The sequence below is a fragment of the Amia ocellicauda genome, chromosome 1, assembly GCF_036373705.1.
Source record: "Amia ocellicauda isolate fAmiCal2 chromosome 1, fAmiCal2.hap1, whole genome shotgun sequence".
In the NCBI taxonomy this organism is placed as follows: Eukaryota; Metazoa; Chordata; class Actinopteri; order Amiiformes; family Amiidae; genus Amia; species Amia ocellicauda.
This window is the reverse complement of record NC_089850.1, coordinates 5555270-5580071: the sequence shown is the minus strand read 5'-3', so window position 1 is coordinate 5580071 and position 24802 is coordinate 5555270. Positions and strand designations below refer to the sequence as shown.

Sequence of the window (24802 nt, the reverse complement as noted above, 5' to 3'; positions counted from 1 at the left end):
CCTCTGGCTTTTGACTTTCCTGTGTGCCTGCCCTTTTTGCCCTTTCTATTGACCCCTGGACTGTCTTTAACCTCATCTTTTGGATATCCATTTGGCATTGTCAGCTGTGCCTCCTCTGTATAAAAGCTTGCACTTGGGTCCATCTCAGCTGTCCTGAATTATTACAGTAATTATAGTGAACATTTTTGTTACCTGCATGTAATACCTTGCACGTGTCCACATTGAATTTCATCTGACAGGTGTCGGCCCACAACTGAATATTATCTAAGTCCCTTTCAATAACCTGTGCTGCCGAGATTGTATCTGCTGAGCCAGACATATTCTTTGTTTTTTGTTTCATCTCTATCCCTTTTGTATGTGCTATACAACATTTTCATACTTCTATAAAACCATTTTGGCCACTGTTTTTTGGTCCTTAATTTGCTAAGTTTTGGTACAAATTTCTCCTTAGCCTCAAGTAGTATATTCTTGTAACCATCATTTTTTAACTGAATCTGTATCCAGTGTGCTCCAGTCTAACTCTTCTAAGTGCCACCTCATACCTTCAACATTTGCTTTTCTGAAATTGTAGACCATTGTTTTAGACTTGGTCCTTGTTTTTTTAAAGAATGACTCCAAGCTAGAAAGTTAGAAAGATGGTCATTTACCATCTCAACCAATTCCACTTCTTCTTCTGTAGTCCTAACTGGGCTTTCGCAGTCTGTGTTTGGGAAATTGAAATCCCCCATTATAACAGCCACATTCTTGCTACACGCAGTCCTGATTACACTGTACAATGCAACATCTTTCTGAATATCTGAGTTGGGTGGCCTGTAACACCCTCCTACCACTAATCCTCCAGATCTTTTATTCAAAAGTTTAACCCACAATGATTATGTTTCATTAACGGCATCTAATTTGAGTTATTCTGCGTCAATGTCATTTTTGACATATAATGCTACCCCACCACCTCCTCTCTCTTCTAAATCCTTTCAATTTGTATTCATCCCCATCATTTTCTGTAAGCCATATTTCTGTCACTCCTACATCATCATAGTCACACACCAGCACTGTGGCTTCTAGGTCTAACATCTTGTTCCTTATATTCCTGGCATTGAGGTACAAACATTTCAGGACTTTCCTACTAGTAGTTTCCCTTGGTTTTCTTTCCTTAGTGGAACATCTCCCATTGTCAGAGCTCCCTGCCCCCCTGGTCCCTAGTTTAAAATATTCTCAATTTCTATGCCCATACTCTTTCGCAATGCATTAGCCCCCCTTCTGTTTAGAATGAGGGCTAATGCATTGGGAGAGCGTATGTGCAGAGTAATTATAATCTGTTTTAATGTGTGATTGGAAGGTCAGGTCTCTTATTTGGCCTTTCACATATGTCATTAACATACATTTTCAGCAAAATTATTTATGGGCTTCCTCAGTGTTATAACCTGGAAAAGCCTCCTTTCAGAGTGTCATTTGAACCCCAAAGTCCAGACAACCCTGCTTTGACTCAGGAAATAATTTAATTGTCTAGATTCCATGGGTTATTAACATTAACTCGTTTGCATTTTAACAATTTCTCTAAGAATAATTTCTCAATCATTGCCTTATTGGTCATTGGGTGGGATTGAATAAACCAGGATTTCCCAGGCAACAGTAATGACTGTAGCCTCCTGGGCACCTATTGCATCTAACCATGAAATAATTAGTTGCATCTCAAAATGACTGCAGCTGTAAAAAATAATAAACTGCAGGACCAATAGTTAGTGCCTTTCTTTATGGACACTCAGAACAGTGGATACCCATAAAGGGCAAATGTGTAGTGCTACTCAATCTTACTCAATTGATAATCACCAACAATTAAATGTATACAAGATATCTTACAAACCCACAGGCTTTTAGTCTTGCCAACCGTGGTTTTGGCACCACCAGGGTTTTCAGGAACCTAACCCCCTTGGCAAGGGATTTCTGTATTGATTTGCACCCCCTTTTGCTTTCAGAACAGCCTCAATGTGTCAGGACATGGACTCTACAAGGTGTCAAAAGCGTTCCACAGGGATGCGGACCCATGTTGACTCCAATGCTTCCCACAGTTGTGCCAAGTTGGGTGGTAGCGGATCTCTACTCCGAATAGCTCGTCCATCTCATCCCACATTTGCTCAAGTGGATTGAGATCTGATAACTGGGCAGGCCACTGCAGTAAGCTGAATAAACTGTCATGTTTGTGGAAGCATTCCTGGACAACCCTAGCCTTGTGGCATGGGACATGATTCTGCTCAAAACATCCACTAGCAGATGCATATACTGCCATGAAGGGATGCACCTGATTGGCAGTGATGTTCAGATATTCTGTGGCATTCAGACGTTGCTCCACTTTTTTTAAGGGACCCAATGTGTGCCATGAGAACATACCCCACATCATCACACCACCACCACCAGCCTGCAGTGTTGACACGTGGCATGATTATTGAATGTACTCATGTGGTTCTCTCCATACCCTAGTCCTCCCATCAATGTGAAACAGCAGGAACTGGGATTCATCAGACCAGGGGATGTTTTTCCAATCCTCGTGTGCAGTGTTTTCGTTTCTTATCCCACTGCAACCTCAGTTTCTTGTGTTTTGCTGAAAGAAGCGGAACTCTAGTGGGTCGTCTGCAGCCATACCCCATTTGTGTCAAGGTAGGATGCGTTATGCATTTTTTTATGGGTCTTTTGACACCAGTGTTGTACTTGACTGTCAGCTGGCCTCCATTGGCATTTCATCAATGAGCCATTTTCGACCACTGGCCTGCCATTGGCTGGATATCCTTTGGGTGGTGCACCATCATTGATACACACAGAAAAAATGGTTGAGCATGAAAAACCAAGCAGTGTTGCAATTCTTGACACACTCATATTATAAATAAGTAATGACCCTCAACATGATATAGTAGATAAATGTATCATAGTATAAATAGTATCTAATTCTAAAATCATGAAATGCATTAATCAGTCATCTTAAATTAATGATATTGTACTAAATGAATCCCTGGATAACAGTGTTTCAAATGAAGGATACGAATACTTTGAACTACATATGTCCTTATACACTAAGGATCCAATTATTATACTAAACAATTATCAATTGATCTATTCATCAAAATTCAATAAGCCATTGATGTCTAACAATTGCCTAATATTTTATCAGTACATGTTATCAATATATGAATTATGTACAGTGTATTACAGTATTCATCCATATGTGGAATAACATAAGGTAACTCAGATACAGACATAACACATGCTTATGATGTCAATATTGGGGTTGCGTACAAGGGGCTGGGCTAATTGCACCGGCCGCAAAGTTAATGATTTGTCCTCAGTTTATTTCCTCAAACATACCAGTTAATGGGGAGATGATTAAAAACACACAAAAGAAATAGGACACATAGAACACAGCCAAATGCACCGTCAATTCCTGAAGTATTTTAGAACAATTAGATTTATTTTTTTGTGATTAATTGATAATTCATTCAGTTGTAAAATGGCTGTAAAAAATACCTAGAGAGAAATCTGACTCCCTATGCCTTTAGTTGAAGGGATGACTACAATATATCGTCTTCTTAAAAAATATCAAAATACCCTTTCAAATATCAGCTCTGCCTATTGATCTGCCGAGCACAGACGTGAGCCGGGTTATTTTCTGCATCAAAACCTACAATTAATTAATCAGCTTCAGAAACCTACATATTGCTACACCATGTCTTGCTAAGAATAAAATCCCTCTTTCAATGTGGTTTAGACATATGATGAGATACAAAACAAGCAAAAGTGGATATAAAATTAAAGAAATTGAATACAGCGTCCCCCTTTAGAATCAAACGAATCACCTGGAAACTGAGAATAAATAGGTTACATTTTATAAAATTATTCTTTAGTGTAGACAAGAAAATCTCACACAGACAGCCTAAGATTCAGCCACCTGCCTGATCTCTCCACAAAACCACATCACTTCAGCTCCTAGGCACTTTGGGATTGTCCACACTTCATATCTTAGCTATTCTATTTGAGAGTGGCCTGTTTGACCCTGCACAGTGATATTGAAGGGCCTCTGCAGGTGTTCTGTGATACATACAGATACATACAGAGCAATGGTGCCAGTGGCTCTGCATTTGCCTGTGAGTGTGCGTCATGATTTTGAACTGAGAACAAAAAAAACAAATTAACTGCAGGCAAATGTAGTCCAGCTCTAATGTTGTTCTCCCCCTCATTGAGTCATCAGAATCCCACTGTTCGCACTTAGACCAGAGAGCAGCGTTGATTCCTCATCGAGTCACTGGCTTGCTGTGAGAGCTTTGTGCAGCTGCTGTATAAAAGGCTAAGCGGACCATGTAACTCTTACCTGCTCCACATGCTCCTCAGTTTGCTGAAAAGGTACAATGATTGCCTCCCTCAAGGTTTTAAAATAGTCGCTTGATTTTAAATAGCATGGAGTACTAAGACTATTACTTCTGATTTAAGAACAGGAATCTAACTTGACAGGTTTCAGATAGAAAGAATGGGCAGGTTTCAGAGTCTATTGTGCCCTCGACAGTTCAAAATCAATAATGTCAATTAAAACAACACAGAAAAAAAATATTAACAAAGGGGCTTCCCAGCATTCACAAACCTGTGACCTGAATTGTGCATTTCTTTAAGATAAGGGCACATTTTCTATTTGCATTTGCATTCCTGATGATTTCTATTAAATGGAACTAATGGTTAGCACTTCTGAGCCCAAAAATACACAGGACAAATGTACCAAAGCTCCAGAGCAGGTGAGTTCAAAGACCAGTATCTAGTGTATATTCCCAAGAAGAAAGAAATGAGATGGGTGGTGTGGTGGTTAAGCACTGCTGCCTCACTGCACCAGGGTGGTGGGTTTGAGTCCCAGCTCAGGGGGCCTGTCTGTGTGGAGTTTGCATGTTCTCCCCATGTCTGTGTGGGTTTTCTCCGGGGACACTGGTTTCCTCCCACTGTCCGAAGACATGCAGGTTAGGTTAATTGGTCTGTCTAAAATTGCAGTGTGTGTGTTGCCCAGCAATGGACTGATGTATTCCTGCTTTGCTCTGGCTTCCCTGCAACCCTCTCCAGGATAAGTGGTTTTAAAGATGGATGGATGAAAGAAATGATTAAGAATAACAGATGTAAATGTTTTAGTTTTTAAGAAAAATAAGTCAATGAGATATGCTCATTTTAAAAATGCAATGGAGTTCATTTGCAGATAGGTAGATGGCAGTGAATGAAAACAGGACTTTGAGAAGAATCCAGATTGGGACCACTTTTAAGTATTTTTTTGGTTTCTTTTTGTTTTATTTCTTTCATCAGAATTTTCCTTCACTATTTTAAGAACCTCCAAAAGTATACAATACAAAGACAAATTAAGTACAATAGTATAAATATATATTTTGTTCCTAGAACAATCAATTCACACGTGTGTTACTCTGAAAGCTATGGAAATGGATATTTATGAATTTCATCAATCTAAAACAGTGGTTCCCAAACCGGTTCTGGGGGACCCCCTACCCTGCTGGTTTTTGTTCCAACCGAGCTCTCAATTACTTAATTGAACCCTTAATTTAACTAATAATTTCCTAAATCAGAGACTTTTAATTATTTTAAACAGTAGGGGTTTTAAGTATAGAATTATATTAAAAAACGTATTGAAGAAACAACTATTTTCTTACACAATTTAATAAGTAAAATCTAAGCAGATTGTTACTTCAATTAAGGTTCAATTAAGTAATTGAGAGCTCGGTTGGAACAAAAACCAGCAGGGTAGGGGGTCCCCCAGGACCGGTTTGGGAACCACTGATCTAAAAGAATATGAAATGGGAATATAATGTAAGTGTCCCTCAGGATTGTAGGACTACTAATGTAAACCCAGATCATCCATACCACAAGAATTTGTTTACAATAAAAAGAGAAATGGTCATTATACAATCAATAATTAATGTATACCACACCCTTTTCATTTACAACAAAACATGTTTTTCTGGCACCACTTAAACCAACCAATCAATCAATCAAGCAATCAATCTATTAATCTATATGATCTATTTATCTAATCTAGCAGATTTTCTCTGTACATGTGCAGCTCCTCTTAGAGACATCTGGAAGAATTTCAGAAAAACGTGTCTAAAAGCAATGCCAGTTTCCTTTGAAAGAGCCACTAAATTTCAGGGTTTCTGCACACTGCCTTATAATGTAAAATATACTGCCGGAGCTTTTACAGTCACAATTCAAGAGCTGATCTCTTTATCTTTGGTAAAAAGAACAGACGCATCTCCTGTTTTACCAATACATCCCCTGTATATTGAACTGTCAGGCTGCAGAAATATTGCAACATGACATATACTCAACAATAATGAAGCACCTGGCCTTATACAAATAGAGGGGTCTTCAAAATTGTATTTGTTTGTGAACAAATATATGGTGGCTCCTACTGACATTAATTATGCTGAAACCATTAATGAAATATTAATTTGTGTGTTTGGGACTGCTACAGGTATTTAATTGAAAACCACATTATATACAATGCAAAATACTATACATTTCAATGTATATTAACACAAGCATAGGGATCATAGTTAAATGTCTGGTATTTGGTTGTATTCAATGTATTAATCAAAATTGAATACTTTAATTTAACTTACAGTGAGGGAAAAAAGTATTTGATCCCCTGCTGATTTTGTATGTTTGCCCACTGACAAAGAAATGATCAGTCTATAATTTTAATGGTAGGTGTATTTTAACAGTGAGAGACAGAATAACAACAAAAAAATCCAGAAAAACACATTTCAAAAAAGTTATAAATTGATTTGCATGTTAATGAGTGAAATAAGTATTTGATCCCCTATCAATCAGCAAGATTTCTGGCTGCCAGGTGTCTTTTATACAGGTAACGAGCTGAGATTAGGAGCACTCTCTTAAAGGGAGTGCTCCTAATCTCAGCTCGTTACCTGTATAAAAGACACCTGTCCACAGAAGCAATCAATCAATCAGATTCCAAACTCTCCACCATGGCCAAGACCAAAGAGCTGTCCAAGGATGTCAGGGACAAGATTGTAGACCTACACAAGGCTGGAATGGGCTACAAGACCATCGCCAAGCAGCTTGGTGAGAAGGTGACAACAGTTGGTGCGATTATTCGCAAATGGAAGAAACACAAAATAACTGTCAGTCTCCCTCGGTCTGGGGCTCCATGCAAGATCTCACCGCGTGCAGTTTCAATGATCATGAGAACGGTGAGGAATCAGCCCAGAACTACACAGGAGGATCTTGTTAATGATCTCAAGGCAGCTGGGACCATAGTCACCAAGAAAACAATTGGTAACACACTACGCCGTGAAGGACTGAAATCCTGCAGTGCCCACAAGGCCCCCCTGCTCAAGAAAGCACATGTACAGGCCCGTCTGAAGTTTGCCAATGAACATCTGAATGATTCGGAGGAGAACTGGGTGAAAGTGTTGTGGTCAGATGAGACCAAAATCAAGCTCTTTGACATCAACTCAACTTGCCGTGTTTGGAGGAGGAGGAATGACCCCAAGAACACCATCCCCACCGTCAAACATGGAGGTGGAAACATTATGCTTTGGGGTGTTTTTCTGCTAAGGGGACAGGACAACTGCAGCGCATCAAAGGGACGATGGACGGGGCCATGTACCGTCAAATCTTGGGTGAGAACCTCCTTCCCTCAGCCAGGGCATTGAAAATGGGTCGTGGATGGGTATTCCAGCATGACAATGACCCAAAACACACAGCCAAGGCAACAAAGGAGTGGCTCAAGAAGAAGCACATTAAGGTCCTGGAGTGGCCTAGCCAGTCTCCAGACCTTAATCCCATAGAAAATCTGTGGAGGGAGCTGAAGGTTCGAGTTGCCAAACGTCAGCCTCGAAACCTTAGTGACTTGGAGAGGATCTGCAAAGAGGAGTGGGACAAAATCCCTCCTGAGATGTGTGCAAACCTGGTGGCCAACTACAAGAAACGTCTGACCTCTGTGATTGCAAACAAGGGTTTTGCCACCAGGTACTAAGTCGAAGGGGTCAAATACTTATTTCCCTCATTAACATGCAAATCAATTTATAACTTTTTTGAAATGTGTTTTTCTGGATTTTTTTGTTGTTATTCTGTCTCTCACTGTTAAAATACACCTACCATTACAATTATAGACTGATCATTTCTTTGTCAGTGGGCAAACGTACAAAATCAGCAGGGGATCAAATACTTTTTTCCCTCACTGTATTTCCATTAATACAACAGATTCACAGTCAAGTATTTCCAGGATTATGATTCTCTAAATAGCCTTTTACAAGCTGCAGTTTGAGAATTATATATGAAATAAGGTCATTATTTGAAAACATTGACTATTTCACAGAATTGTGACAACAGTTTGCAAAAATAATATACTAATAAATATTAATGGCAACATTTTATTCAGATAAACTACTTGAAATTATTTTGAATGTTTAAATATTTAAATGTTGAAATAGTTATTTGAAAATGTGATAACAATGGCTGGTGTCTTTCAGTTGTAACGTTGGTAACTTTTTCTCGCACCTGGCGTACACAGAAAAGGTTCCAGTGGAGGCTGTCAAAGATATTGATGGGAAAAAGCAGTTTTCATTGATTCATTCATTTCCCCAGCTATGCTATATTTATTGTCCTATGCACGTGTTATTGTGTCTTAATTGAACATCTGGTAATGATATCTGTAAATGATGACACATTCAGCTGAGATTTTAAATGCAGATTGTCTTAACGAGCTCTGACAATGGACATGAGGGTTGCACACTTTTTGATTGAACATTGATTTCTCACATAATGTATTTTTTGTGAGATTTGGTTGCCATTTTGAGAATTTCATTGTGAGAATCATTTTGCACATCTACATTTCACATACAGCACTTTACATTGCACTTAAAAGAGCATGCCTATATACACTGATCATCCATAACATTATGACCACCTGCCTAATATTGTGTAGGTCCCCCTTTTGCCGCCAAACCAGCCCTGACCCATCGAGGCATGGACTCCACTAGACCTCTGAAGGTTTGCTGTGGTATCTGGCACCAAGACGTTAGCAGCAGATCCTGTAAGTTGCGAGGTGGGGCCTCCATGGATCGGACTTGTTTGTCCAGCACATCCCACAGATGCTCGATTGGATTGAGATCTGGGGAATTTGGACGTCAAGTCAACACCTTGAACTCGTGATTCATCAGATCAGGCCACCTTCTTCCATTGCTCCGTGGTCCAGTTCTGATGCTCACGTGCCCATTGTAGGCGCTTTCGGCAGTGGACAGGGGTCAGCATGGGCACCCTGACTGGTCTGCGGCTATGCAGCCCCATACGCAACAAACTGCGATGCACTGTGTGTTCTGACACCTTTCTATCAGAACCAGCATTAACTTTTTCAGCAGTTTGAGCTACAGTAGCTTGTCTGTTGGATCGGACCACACGGGCCAGCCTTCGCTCCCCACGTGCATCAATGAGCCTTGGCCACCCATGACCCTGTCTCCGGTTCACTGCTTTTCCTTCCTTGGACCACTTTTGATAGGTACTGACCATTTCAGACCGGGAACACCCCACAAGAGCTGCAGTTTTGGAGATGCTCCGACCCAGTCATGTGGCCATCACAATTTGGCCCTTGTCAAAGTTGCTCAGATCCTTACGCTTGCCCATTTTTCCTGCTTCTAACACATCAACTTTGAGGACAAAATGTTCACTTGCTGCCTAATATATCCCACCCACTGACAGGTGCCATGATAACGAGATTATCAGTGTTATTCACTTCGTCTGTCAGTGGTCATAATGTTATGGCTGATCGGTGTATATATATAATAGCTTGGATTTCTATACACTATATTGTTAATATAAAAGTTTTAAACCTCTACTGCTGACTGAATTAAAAAAAAAATCCTACTTCAAATGGCCTGATTTACCTACTGAGGCGGCTGCCTGTGCACTTTCTGGGCACAGCAGTGTTAGTGGGTATATAAGCAATTAGAGGCACAGTGAAAGTAACTAAATTAGATTTAAATGACATTAATGAACACTTAATGAGGTGAGTTGGCATTCTCTCATATGCAAATCATTCCAAATGAAATAAGAAAGCTGAGAATGTTACAGATCACTCTGGAGACAACACAAAAAGAAACCTTTCACTAGATCTAAAGGAATGACAGTTAACTCTACACTAAGAGCCCTTTGATAATTTATCTGTGAGGAAGATAAATATGTTCATAATTACCTGTAATGGTAATTACACACACACATTTAAATGGGGGATTGGACTGGAAAGAAAAAGGAATCAAGTTAAACAATGCTTATTTGAACAAACTACGATTTTCCGATGACATTATCATATAACATTGCCTGTGAAGGAGTCATTTTGTGTTGTGATTCCATATTGACTTAAGGGAACGACACAAAAATAGGGAAACTCAGTAAGCAAGAAGCCTCTTTTTGCTCTGTGAACTAAATTGTGAAGATATGTGATTAAAGGCCATACGGAGCTGACAAAGCTTAAAGGAACATAATAAAAATAAGAAAGGTTACAAACCATAAGAAGCCTATAGGATGATTTAGTTTTGTGTGTGTCTGGTAGATGATCAATCCTAGATACTCACCTTGCAGTTTCTTGCAGGACCCCAGCCAGCCAACTTCAGCCTGGGTAGTTTGTTTCAGGCATAAATAAGTGTTTTCTATTGTCTGTAAAAATGATGATATTCTAAGTTTATAATTGTGACCGCTCCTGATTGAATGTAGTACTTTAATTGTATTTTTTCAGTCTTTTACCATGATTTAGTCACTTGGAAAACTGTGCAGTACTGATATGGTTCTTCATTGTCTGAAGTGTCTAACAGAAAGAATCAGAAATTCTATTAACCATCAGTTTGAATTAACTAACACTATTGCTGTTCTTTTTAAATAATTAAAACATCCGAAGAGACAAACAAACAAACAAATTCATCAATAAAACTCAGTGTGAGGAAACAAAGAAACTCAAAAACCAATTAATCTCATAATTGGCAACCTATAGAGCACATTGTCTAGAATATGAGATGTCTTCACAGACCAGCAAATCATTTTTCACATCATACCTGTCTCCTTGAGCAGTTAATTGCATGTCAGTGTAGAGTCCCCTGCCAAAGGGGACATTCAGGCGTAACGCAAATCCCCCCAAGTGGCCTAATGAGTCGCAGGGAGCTTCTGATCAATACAGGTTTGCTAGTAAGGCATCCATAGCTGATTACAGTTTTTCCTGAGATCTGTGTTCATAAGGGATTTACAGATCCTTAAAATGCATGATATTGTAAATATTTTGCTTCACTGCTAATCCAGACAAGACAAAACTGGTTTACCAGAGCTCAGGGGTCTTTTTAGAACACAACATAGTTCCAGTTAAAGCATCACCAGAAAGGAAACAGCCATTTGCTTTATGGTGCATAGGGGCTTTATTTGCCTTTCAGCAGACTGTACATTTTTATCATTTTTTCATTTGGTGTATTCATATTTGGCCAACATTACCCAAAAAGCATGAAACAAAATTGCAGAGCTGGCGGTGTTGGGAACTAATAAGGATAACTCTTAAAACGAAGAAGTAACATTTTGTTCTGTAATATTTAGACAACATCATGGTGAGTTCACACATATACACACTTATATAATTTTGCAAATAAGATTTTATTACAAATCTTGAAATTAAATGTTGAATTAAAGGTGTAATATTAGGCCAACATGCAACTCTTCCGTAGTTATATTAGGTTTAGAAGCACAATGCAATCTTGTATGGCTATAAAAATGCGACACAACATCTTTGAAAAAAAGTAGTTGGTTTATGGAAGAAAAATTGTCTTGTTTTTTCTCACATTCCACTGATTTCCAAGTCAGAAGTGCTTTGTCAATAGCATAGCCTAGACACACTGATAGTGAAATGAAAAACTAGGGCAGAGTTCAAGGCTATCCTTCCCTATAGAGGCTTCTGTTAATTAAATGATTTCTGCTGTTACAATGCAAGACTTCTTCATCAGTGTCCATGTTGGCAAAATTGTATTGCATTTCCATAACACAAATAGGCACAAAAAAAACCCAAATCAGGCCAAGAAAAAAAAAATCTCCTTGGCTTCTGTCATTTTCATATGACGTTCGTATCTCCCATTTGTTTCTAAGGTGCTAAAGTCCCTTCAATTTTCTGTTCCTCTCTCCATTAACAACACACAAGAGGGTGTCCAAAGCAAATCAGTAATTCCGCACTACTTACAGTCCAAACTCCACCAAGGATGTCGCATTTCCACTGCATTTATCATGCATTGTACACCATGTGCACTTCCTTTGACGGTAAATGCCTTGAAATATTGTGTGCCTTCAATTACATGCCCTTCTGAGACTGTACACCCGGCATTCATTGTGAACATGTTCATAGAAATGGCATTAATCCATGTTAGGCTCTATTTATTCATTGATTAATGTATGCATTTATTTTATTTTATTTTTGCTGGGTGGGCGGTGTGAGTGTCAGGGCTGAGGGGAGGGGATCTGATATTTTACACTGCTTGGATCAGACTTCAATGATGTTGATCGATGGTGTTTTCTGAAACTGCAAGAGAGAAAAACATACATAAGACTCATACAGAGATAAACTGATTCAACTTTCACTGCATATCAAAGGTGTTTCACTTATAAGAGGAATAATCAAGAACAACGACAATATCAACAAAAGTAAAAGTAAAAGTAATATCAGCAACTTAGGAGTGAGCAAAGAGTATTTTGTGTTATATGGTAACATCTTAAAACATTCTGAAATAAAGATGCAACATCACCTATAAAAATCGGTCAAGATGATTATTAAAAAGTGGAAGGTGTTTGGCTCCACCAAGACGCTGCCTAGATCAGGCCGTCCCTTTAGATGACTGAGTAAGAAGGAGTCTGATCAGAGAGGCTAACAAGAGGACAATGCCAACTTTGCAAGAGCTACAGGCTTTTATGGTCAAATCTGGCCTGTATGGTAGGGTGCCAATAGGAAGCCATTACTCAGGAAAGCCCACCTGAAACACTCAGGAGATTCTGTAGCCATGTGACAAAAATGTTTGTGGTCTGACAACAGTAAAGTGAAACTTTGTGGCCTAATTGAAAAGCATCATGTCTGGCGCAAACCCAAGACCACGCATCTCCCAAAGAACACCATCCCTACTGTGAAGCATGGTGATGGCGGCAACATGTTATGAGGATGTTTCTCATCAGCACTTGTCAGGATAAAAGGTAACATACAGAAAAGTCCTTCAGGAAAACCTGCTGCCCTCAACAAGAAAGATGAAACTGGGACGGAAGTTCACCTTTCAGCAGGGCAATGACCTGAAGCACACAGCCAGAACTACACTGGAGTGGCTGAGGAAGAAAAAGGTAAATTTCTTTGAGCGAGGTCAGAGCCTCGACCTAAATCCAATCGGATATTTGTGGCTTGACTTGAAGATTGCTATCCATCAATGCTCCCCAAGGATCTTGACAGTGATTTAACAGTTTTGTAAAGAAGAATGGTTAAATATTGCCCAATTTAGGTGTCCCAACAGATTCACAGCTGTAATTGCAGTCAAAGGTGCTCCCACCAAGTATTAACTCAGGGGGGTGGAGACTTATCCAATCATGATATTTCAGTTTTGTATTTTTAACATATCCTTTTTTGGGGGGGATTATGGTGTGTAGATAAGTGAAAACAAAATCTAATTTAAATGCATTAAGCTCTGAGACACTGACCCAAAACATGTGCAAAATGTAGACCTTCTGTAGGATATATATATATATATATATAAAGAGAGAGAGAGAGAGAGAGAGAGAGAGAGAGAGAGAGAGAGAGGGGGGGGGGGGGGTCTGTGTACAATGTTATAATGATGCTTCAGAGAAATAAATGTCTATGCCAAGGAGGTGAAATCCCCTCTGGATATAATCATTTTCACTCTCAAAAATCTCATTCTATTTTTTCCCCATTTCTTTATCACTCATTGCTGGTCTTTTTTTATTTGGTTAAATGAAACTGCTACACATATATATCCTAGTATCCATAAGTCAATGTAATATCCTAAATAAATCAATTGATTGTCTTCGGCACTGTGTTGTAATACAAGGATGAAAAAGCAAATGCTGATTTCTCCTGTGGTTTCTGTTCTATGTAGAAGGTTTGGAAAATGTACAGAGACCAGGAGAAACAGCCATGCTTCGATTACACACGAGCTATGCTTTATCAATTGGGTGGTTAAGTTATTTGTTACAATTAGTCACAACAATGGCATAACTATACTAATCTAAATGCATTTTGTCTCACTGTGAAATAACTGTTTATATCACGCAGTTACAAAGTTTTAATCATAAGTAATTTAACATCCCTATAATGTGCAATATTTAAAAAGCTGACTTGTGTATTCTTACAAATTTGTAATTCTGGTCACACACTTATTGTGTCTGCATTTGTATTTATGGGCAGATTGCAAAGAATGTTATCCAATAAAATAAATGTGAGGAGTGTTATGGGTTATCTCACACAGACGACTCCACCATCTCACACAGACAAGAGTATATTTCATCCCAGCTTTGCAGCTTCAGGCACGCTCAGCAAATAAGTATACATTAAGATGTACATAAAATAAAACACATTAACAAAGAATAACCTTTAACTCATAAATCATAGGTTCCTGGCTCTTAAACCACTGTCTCTAAAAATGTAAAACTTTACATGTAAACAGTGCCAAATGTCCTCAATATTTACATTAGACACACATATTATTACTGACCCACCATCTTCCTCCAGTTCCTACAAAGACATGTTTGGAGTGAGTTCAGTGTCAAAATTAGCGAGCACAGAAATACTATACTTACGGTTTTTATTTTACACTTACAATTCAATTCTGCGCTCGTTCAATCTCGTTTACACATTCGCAGTTCTCGCTGTGCGCTCACACTTCTTGCTGCGCATGTGCAGTTCTCTCTACACGCTTGCAGTTCTTTTTGACAGTTTTCACTGACTTTCAAAAATGCGTAGAGCAGGCATCCTAGATGATCATCGCACTATCGTTCTTCATTCTCATCAAACATGGCTGACTGCACGGCAGCAGAGGGAGAGTCTGAAAAAGCTTAACTTGGCTTAATGTGCTTAAACATAACCATTACTTTGCAAAGTTTATACGTTTACAGTTAGGCACGCCCTACTATGAATAAAGGATATGTTTTTACTAACATAAATAATATGATTATGACCTAAACTCTCCATATAATAATTCACTTAAGGTGAATATCACTTAATGTAGAAAACGCTCAAAGTGACTTACTGTACTTAAAACACAGCCATTTACATCTATCTATAAATGACAAGACTGACACTTTACAAACTGTTACACAAAAGATTGGATGTTTAAAGTGACATTAAAAGCATAACTGTTGTGTCTTTTCTAAGCGCTATTGTTTTGTAGCCAAGCTGAATTATGCTTAACGTGGTTTACTGTACTTACAACTGGACCATTGATATCCAAATTTAATAAATGACAAGACTGATGTGAAGTTGATATTGACTGTGTTAAGTTAAATGCCTCATCATTTGTATAGAATCTTGTCAAGGTCTTTCTTATCGGGTCTTGTCGTTGGTAAAGCTAGGAACTTTTAATATGAACTTTTTCAATATGAAGCACAATTCACACTTGGCTACGACAAGGCTTAACAAGATACTTTTGCTATTGCTTTTAATATCAATTTGAACATTACATATGTTGTCTATCAGCCTGGGTGGTACCAGTCTAGTTAATTATAAAGTTTGAATATAAATGGTTACAATTTAATGTACAGTAAACCACGTGAGTTCAACATTAAGCGCATTTACGTCTGGCTAGGGCTTAACACGACACTTTGTCTGCTGTTTGTGTAACAGTTTGGAAAGTGTCAGTCTTGTCATTAAGCCAAGTTAAGCTTTTTCAGACTCTCCCTCTGCTGCCGTACGGTCAGCCATGTTTGATGAGAATGGAAATCGATAGTGCGATGATCATCTAGGATGCCTGCTCTACGCGTTTTTGAAAGTCAGTGAAAACTGTCAAAAAGAACTGCAAGCGTGTAGAGAGAACTGCACATGCGCAGCAAGAAGTGTGAGCGCACAGCGAGAACTGCGAATGTGTAAACGAGATTGAACGAGCGCAGAATTGAATTGTAAGTGTAAAATAAAAACCGTAAGTATAGTTTTGCACGTACAAGTTGTATTTCTGTGCTCGCTAATTTTGACAGTGAACTCACTCCATAGACATGACACAATCCTAATGCTGAAGCTTTGTCTTTGGACTTAATTTGCTTTCTAAGGCAACAAGCTGGGAAAGTATATGTCATTAATGTCAACAATGAAGCTGATCTGGAAAGATAAGCGGAGGATCTGTTGTTATTTACCACTGGAGAAAGGAACAAGATGGAGGAGGCAGCAGGCTTTTGTTAACATGAATGTCCAGATGACATTTCAGCCTTACAGTGTGCTGTGTAAATTAGCCATGAATGAATAATTGTGGAAGAAATAAAGACAAGCCGCACTGTAGGACCAGATTACCCACTTTCAGTTTTTCTTGACCTATGAACCACAGTGTCATTGACTCACCCGAACCACTTCCACCTGCAACTGCTATCATTGATCAAAGCAGCATAGAACAACGATATAATTAAACGGCAGAGTAAGGCACAGACATCAAATATAAAACAGGTCTCCAAGTATTATTACGCTTATTGTTATTGCTTATTGTTATCCTAGCTTTCACAGAGCACTGCAAGGGAATGTCTTGGACACATTTTTAATTAGGAGGACAATTTACATCACTTTGGCAGACGTGATAAAGAGATGTCTTGTGCTGAATCCCGTCTCATCACAGCAGAGTAACCTTTCTCAAGCAGAGATTATGACTGACATCTTACTATTGCATCAGTGATGTTGACAGACAAGAATGGCTCTTAATTTAACCAGGCAAATCACCAAAACATGAAAATAACAAACAACACAAAACTAAAATAAAATTTACAGTGAATGAGGCTAATGTGAACATATTGTTTTTCCTTCAGCTTTGTATGAACTCAAGCCAAGGATATACCTCTACTTTGGGCATGTCCTAAAATAACTCCATCCCTGCCATCCAGGCTTGTGCTGCTGGGGGTGTCTAATGACCTGGCCTCGCACTCACCTTGCTGCGCAGGAGTCCCCCAGAAGGTCTCTCGGGCGTGCTGTGCTCTGAGGACGGCTTGGCCTTTTCCTTGTTGTTGTTGGAATCGTTGTCTTTAATGATGTCATATTGTCTGCAGAACAGAGCAATCACAGCTGAAAGAGAAACAACATCAGCGTTAGCCATAAGGCAAGTGTTACCCAGATTGATCTCTGGATTTAAAAACAAAAGAAAGTAAGAAGACGCCAAAGCAATGTGTAGCATGTCCTGTGATTGTGCTCTGGGCTGCAGTTTGTGTTGTTATTGAATTGGTATATTTGGTTGGTTGGCCTTGGTTTACCAAATTTCCAGAATGTCTTAATAACCTTTCTCATTAATATTTGAATTTTTAGGAACTCTCTTAATTTAAGTGAAACCAGTTTTGGGGTTTGGGGTTTAGTGTGTAAATTAATTTCGTTAGATGTGACAACTGGTTCCGGACAATTAGCAGAAGTGTTCTTGATTTGGCCCCCTTACAAAAAAACCATGAGACTTGTATAAGCATCCTTTTCCCCCTTCAAACATAAAATAACGTTAGACGTAATAGACGTAAATGACCAAATGCTACCCTCAGGAATACATACATTCAGTATTCTGTTTGCATAAGTGCACACCTGCCACAGGACACATACCATATTTATACATACACATTGTTCAACACTGTGCATTTCTCAGAAGACGTTTTTGTCGTAATTTAGGTTGGTTGGTCAAGGGTAAAGAGTGATTCATCAGTCCAACTCACTAAGTGTACATGTTTGAATTAGTTTGGCTCACATAGAAGAATGTTACAAGCTGATGGCTGAGTGTGAGACAATTATAGCTAAGTTATTTGGGGTTATAATAAAGGGCACCACTTCTTGACAATATATGATACCATTTAGACTTTAGTGGATACCAGGTGCATGATAATGCATGAGTCTCTGGGAACAGTCCTCAACTTGGGCCAGGACAGCTATGAGGCAGTTAGGCTCTTTATCACCTTTATCAGTTTTCAAAAATAAGTGTATACAAAAGCCCTATTTCAAACATCCTACTTCAATGCACTCATAGTGACTTGAACCCTTGTTGGAATTTGCACAGCAGGTGAAGCGTGGCGGTAGATCCTCTAATTAAAGGGATTTTGTGACAGACACTCAGATAATGCCACAGGAGATCCTCCATCAGGCAGGTGAATGGAAAACAAGAGAGGAACCTCTCCATTTAAAATAGGCAGGTCTGTGCAGTGAGGAAATGTGTTATGAAGCCTGACAGGAGGTAGAGCATCTGTTCGGCGCTCTTGTCTTCCAGCAGGCCACAGAAAAGTGACAGCTCCTGGCTGTTCCTGTTTCCGTTCAAATGGCTGTACTTTCATGCAGAGAGGCAGAAGAGGGCTGTCATTTGTACTACTTTTATTTGCCAGAAAGCTGCACGATACTAAAAGAAAACTATTCAAATTTGTTTAAATATTGAGACTGTTTCCCAGATGAAATGAATATACTTTAGTTGACAAAATTAGTTTTGCCACAGAACGCATATTTTCACCATCAAATGATTGCTTCTTATCCAATTAAAATACATTCCTAAGTATGTCAAAATTGATGGTAGGTCCAGCATAAAACAACAATGGATGCTCAGGAGTAACAGCCTAACTGAACACAAAGTTATCTTTGCAAAAGGACTTAACTAGTACTATAAAACAATGCTAAATAACAGTTATATATTGCTTATATTCAGGGCAAAATGCTAACATTTATTGTATACTTGTCTTATATTTATGCTCCTTTAGTATTACATTTGGGTCTTTAGCAAATAAATGTTTATGCCTCCTCTTTCCTTGGACTTTATTTCCTTACCAGAGATCCATTGACTGGTCCTGGTCTTTGTGTACTTACTGCACATCTTTCAACACGTCTATATCCTGTTTATAATTGTTTTAATTAATGAAAGTGGAATTAAAACAAATTATTCAATACAATTGTAATAGATAAACATTAACTCACAGAAGAGATGTACAGGTATAATAATGACTAAGAAACCTGTGGATCTGTACTTGTTCAATGTGTCACAGAACATATAACATCACACTTAGATTAAAGATATGCATCTGCCACATTCCTCATGGAAAACAAAGTAAAACCAAGTTCACACAAACAAACATGAAAACAGGACATACAGGATTAATATACTGTCAGTAGTGACTAACTGAAATTAAAAACAATATTTTTCTCATTGATCTAAATGAATAATTCTCACAAAAAACAATGTGCAAACAAACCAATATATATATATATTCATAAAACCTGAATTGGGAATGTATTTGTTAATCAAATATTGGATCATCTAATTATAGTTCTATTCAAGGCTGTGCATGTTTGCAATCCAAGAATCTGTGAAGCTCTGTGTACAATTGACAATACATTTAAAATAAACATATATTATTTATATGTTGACACAGAGATTTTCCTGTGAATTTGTTTGCCTGTCACCTGTATTTCAAAAGATTAAGCTTGTAATTCTCTGTGAGATTCACAGAAGAAATCTGAATCAAATAATAACTTCTACCACTTCCTCATCCTCCTCCTCATTCTCTTACTACTATTGTGACTGACATATACCTTACTTTAAGCACTACTACATACTAAAATCATTATATACAATATCTCTATATTTTGTGTTTTCCTCTGAAACATTCAGTGCAGAATGAAACCTTTCCTTGATCTTCAACCTATTTCTTTCACGACTGTGTTGTATAACAAGTGGGCATATCAAAGTAAGCAACAGTGTGGGGGCGATGCTGTTTCCCCTTATTGCTACTCATTTTGGAAAAGCAGAACATTACTTCAGGACAAAATGTTAATGAGCAATGGGATTCATTAGCCAAGATCACACCGGAGTTCTTGCTATGAAGACTTCCACAGAAAACTTCCTTTACCCTGGAGAAAATGCTCTATGAGGCAAATGCAGGGAGCAGTCCAGAGTCTGTGAATGTAATTCACAGTTTAAATGCATGAGAAACTAAATTATTTTCAAAGATTCAGGAATTCAAGTTGTTTATATATATATATAGTGATCTGGGACTGTGTATGTGGAGGGACTGCAATATGACTGCAGTGTGTTCTGTGTCATGTGTTGTTCTGCTCTGTGTGTTGCTGTGGGGCAGTTAGTTGGCAGTGAACAAACCAGAATATGTGACATCATTAAAAGGATGAAAATGTTAATGGCAATAGGCCAGACACACGGCATGAAGAACAGACCAAAGATGGGCAAAAGGAGCTATAGAATGAATTCTATGAGATGAAAAATGACCTCAAATAAAACCACATCACAAATGACAAGATGGAATCAGGAGCATGGTGGCATTTGGTTGTGGTATAACTCAGGTGTATAACTGAGTTAATTAATAATTTAATAAGCTATTATCCATCATCTACTATCATTAAGTCTTACATTAAGTGATACAGCTATTCCCTCCTGCTGGATGTAGAAAACCCACCTGCCCACATGATGAGCACCACCACTATAATGATCAGCTCCCCCGTCTGAAGATGTCGTGATTTGTCCACGCCCTGCACTGTGGGGTCATCTGTAGAGGCAGATGAGAAAGTGAAGTTAATTCATGCAGAATCATGTTTTTAACTTTTGATTAGGTTTCCTTTTCTCTTTTTTTAGTTGCAAATATATAAAAGTTGTTCATTAGTCTTCTGAATAGGTATTACAAACTCACTTGTTTGCTATTTCCCTTCGTCACAGATCTTAAGAGTTCATGTCTTTCCATTTAAAATGTAAAAATTAAAACCCTGTGTCCAAAGGTCCCAAGGGGTTCAGAACAATAAGACCAACCTATTATTACATATGGTTTCACTACACTATCCACCTGCACTAAAATTAAAAACACCAAGTCAGATAAAGGAACTGGTTTTCAGCCAGAAAATTGATTTTCAAATTGCACACAGGTATCATTCAGAGACTCTGACAGACATTATATAAACGATATGGCTATAATGTCCAGAAAGTAATAATTATAAAAGAAGGCTAGAACCCGATACAGCAAGGAAGTGTAACTGTAATGTTCAAAAAGCGAAGACAAATTATAAATTATCTGTATGCTATTATGGGATTAATTCTTCAATCTTTTTTTTCCTTTCAGCACTTTTCTTCTACTGTGCTGAATCATTGCAAAACACTAGTTTTGCCAGTTGTCACAGTGTACTGAGTCACAACAGGCATTGGCATGAAATACAGGACTGTCAGCTTTTTCAGGCAATAATAAGACGATTATTGATATCATTTCATGATCTATCACAGTCCTAGCTGACCCAGTAATTTTGTATTTTACGTGTAAGCAGACCCTTTGTAACTTAGTAACATTCTGACTGCCAAATGCTAAATAATGGCAAGGCTATGCAAATAGTGTTTTTCTTACACAAAATAAATCAATGCATTTATCATTACAACGAAGTATAGTTGTGCATGTATTAGCAAACCCAAACTAAATCCAATGGTTTTCAAAATGAATGAGAATGAGAGTTAATCAATGTTATGAAAAAGCCAGAATGTCCCAAATAACCTTCCTGAATATCAACAAAAACACACTGCTGGCAAAAAAACTAAACCATTTCCAATAAAGACTTCACAAACCAAAGAAAGAGGGGAAGGGAATTGCTTATGTACATTAGTGTTTCACTGGTGAATGTCATCACTGGTCTATTCTGCTTCCAGTAAATCTAGCTTTCTTTCCTCGCAGTTGTTTTGCAATCAGCTATTAGACATTTTAAGATAAGACTCTCATTTTCCTTTTGGATACAGACAACATTTTGATGACTGCTATGAGATTGTTAATAATCATCAATTCATGTATAGATTAAAGATCTCATAAGCATTTCAAACATTATTTTTTAATGATCGGATACATTCCAGGGTAACACTTTATATTATGTTGTCACTTAATAAGATATGATTTATCATTTATAATAAAAATGTTAAACAAAATAGTGTTTTGACAGCTTCATAATAAATTGCATTATTAATTCTTCCTAAGTGTTTTATAAACAAATTATCAATAATGTATTAATGACACCGTAATATAAAGTGTTACCAGCATAACCCTTAATCCCAACACTAATTTCTCAATTTAAATTGATCAAAAAGACAACTAACACCTACTGTAAATATAAACCTAACCTTTAACAAAAACACCAATCCAACAAGTAGCTCAGACAGCAGTCTCTTACCTTGATCTTATTTTTTTAGGTCAACTGTGCAGTATTTCGTAAAATAATACATGCATCAACAAAGATACTCGATTTCTGCCTCCACCAGGATGACTGCTGTAAATTAGCTTAACCCTAAATCTGTTATATAAGATTATTGATGAGGCTATATTTTATGATCAGATAAGATGCAAAAGGAAAAAAATAAGAGGAATTTATTACATGTGAAGAAGAAAAGTAAGAAGATGAGGATGAAGAACATCTTTATAGAATCAAGATCTAATACTGAAAATCTGCTTTTTTAATCCATATTAATGTCTCTAGAATGTTTTATCTTTTTTGTAACCTTTTTTAGACTTTTAAGATGAATCCAGACTATGTGTTATTCATGAGTCATGCATATTTCATTTAATTGCTGAGCATGAATATTCAGTTTGATATATTCCTCAAGGCAATGTGGCAGCAACAATAACATTCCATGTATCTACATTTGAGTAGAGCTTGTATTTAAAAATGTAAAAACGTTTTCTTTCTTCAAGATACCTCAAAGCATTCTAATTCATCTAGGAATAAAACACCACAGAATATCTGATAAAGTTATGTACACGTGGTGTATTTGCTGAGCTGATATGCTCTCTAATTAAAGTTGAAATCACATGCAATTTTGTTTGTGATATGAAAGGAGTATCTTGTCTGTTGTTGTTTTTTAAGCACACCCCCAGTCCTTATGTTGTTGCTCACACTGTGTATAAAATAGGACTGAAAATCTCACCAGACATCATTCATGGCAGAGAGGATTATACAAATTGGGGCTGAATACCTTCCACATTGAATTAAAAGTCATAAAATGATACCTCAGCAAAAACTAGATACAGGGTTCTAAACTGCGACCAAAATACTCACATCTGAGATGTGTAATTACAGTCGTCCATGAGCAAGAGTGTGAGAATAAAGTGTCATTCTAAGTTTTACTCCTTGTAGCCTTTTAAACAGGAAAATACATTTGGGCATTTTTTTCTTATTATACCCATCTTATTTTGATCAATTTAGGCTATTTTAGATTTGTAAAAGTATTTATTATTGTTATGAAAGGATGGGACGCTTTTATGGCCTCCAATGCTCTTATAATATGATATTAGGCTTCATTGAAGAATTGATTTTAAATCAAAATTTTGATCTATCTTAACCAATTGCTGCTGACAATCTATTGTTTAATATTATTGATGGATAACATGTATTTTATTTTACTAGTTAAGAACAGTAACACATGCCAGACTGACATCTGCAATAAATACATTTTGCTCAGTCTCAGTATATCTATCCGAATCAGTGTATATAAGATCTAGTCATTCTCCTGGTTCTGTATGGGATACGGGTACATAATGACGAAAAATTGGTGCATCCAAATCATGTGCTGGTGCCACAAACTGAAAATATTAGTAGCACCAGTGCCACTAGTGGAAAAATATATGTAAGTTTGTGTGTGCGTGCGTGCAATCAATCATATATACTTTCATTATCTGGTGGCTTTGTTTTTCTCTGGTTTCAGTTGTTTGTACAAGTACGTAATGCTGAACTGATGACCTTGCAAGGAGACATAAAAGAAGCAAGCTTGAACATTGATTTCTTGTCATAGTCTTTAGCCTGGGATAGCAGGTATAGCAGTGAAGGTCACAATGATCACTCTTTTGGTGATATGTGCAGTGGAATGATAGGTTGGGTATGCAACCCCCGGTTATCTGAAAAAGGAAGCACTGCCCAAGGGGGAGGGGTTTCTACGCACTTCCGTTGGAACCCGATCGAAAATGCCACTCTATCAAAGCTGCCATTGGCCCTTGCGCTCGTGACTCAGAACAGGTCCCTTCCCCCCTCCTGTTCCATAAAACGTGATGTCAGCGCAGGTTCGTCCTCTTTTGCCGGGAGCCAGGACTCTCACGTGACCTTGCAACCCTTGGGCAGTGCTTCCTTTTTCAGATAACTGGGGTTGCATACGCAACCTATCGTTATCTTTCAAGTCGGAAGCACTGCCCAAGGGGGAGGGGTTACTGTATAACAAAACCATCGCAAGGGAGGAGGCAGCGAGCTGATAAGGGAGCCTGCCCCGAGGTGACCACTAGAGGCCTCGGCAACACAACTCCAGACAGTAACCTCAGGTGTCCCATAGGGCCGCACCTGAGCCGTCCAGGAGCGAGGACCGTAGTCACGCTTTACCGGGAACTGTCTGCAATCAGCATATACAAAGTGGGGCTACAGAGGTTAACTCTTACGCCCTCCGCTTACAAAAGCAAGGCCGGCTGCTCTACTAGTGCAGCTAGGAGCGAGGCCGTAATCTACTTGCACAATGTCTGGCGCAGGCAATCAAGCACTTGTGTGTCCTCCGCGCAATATCATGGCAGTGGACCCCTGATCCAATAG

General features: G+C 38.3%; 1 protein-coding gene across 1 annotated transcript in view; it reads right to left on the bottom strand.

Moving 5' to 3' along the window:
- Positions 1-11440: 11440 nt before the first annotated feature.
- The window catches only part of LOC136752746 (fibronectin type III domain-containing protein 4), a 68695-nt gene continuing 55333 nt past the window's right edge, over positions 11441-24802 (bottom strand). Inside the window, exons 4-6 of the mRNA XM_066708349.1 lie at positions 20671-20760; positions 17181-17314; positions 11441-12589 (exon numbers count right to left, since the gene is read on the bottom strand). Of these exons, the coding sequence (XP_066564446.1) occupies positions 12551-12589; positions 17181-17314; positions 20671-20760 (263 nt within the window). The 3' untranslated portion in view covers positions 11441-12550. The remainder of the gene's footprint in view (positions 12590-17180; positions 17315-20670; positions 20761-24802) is intronic.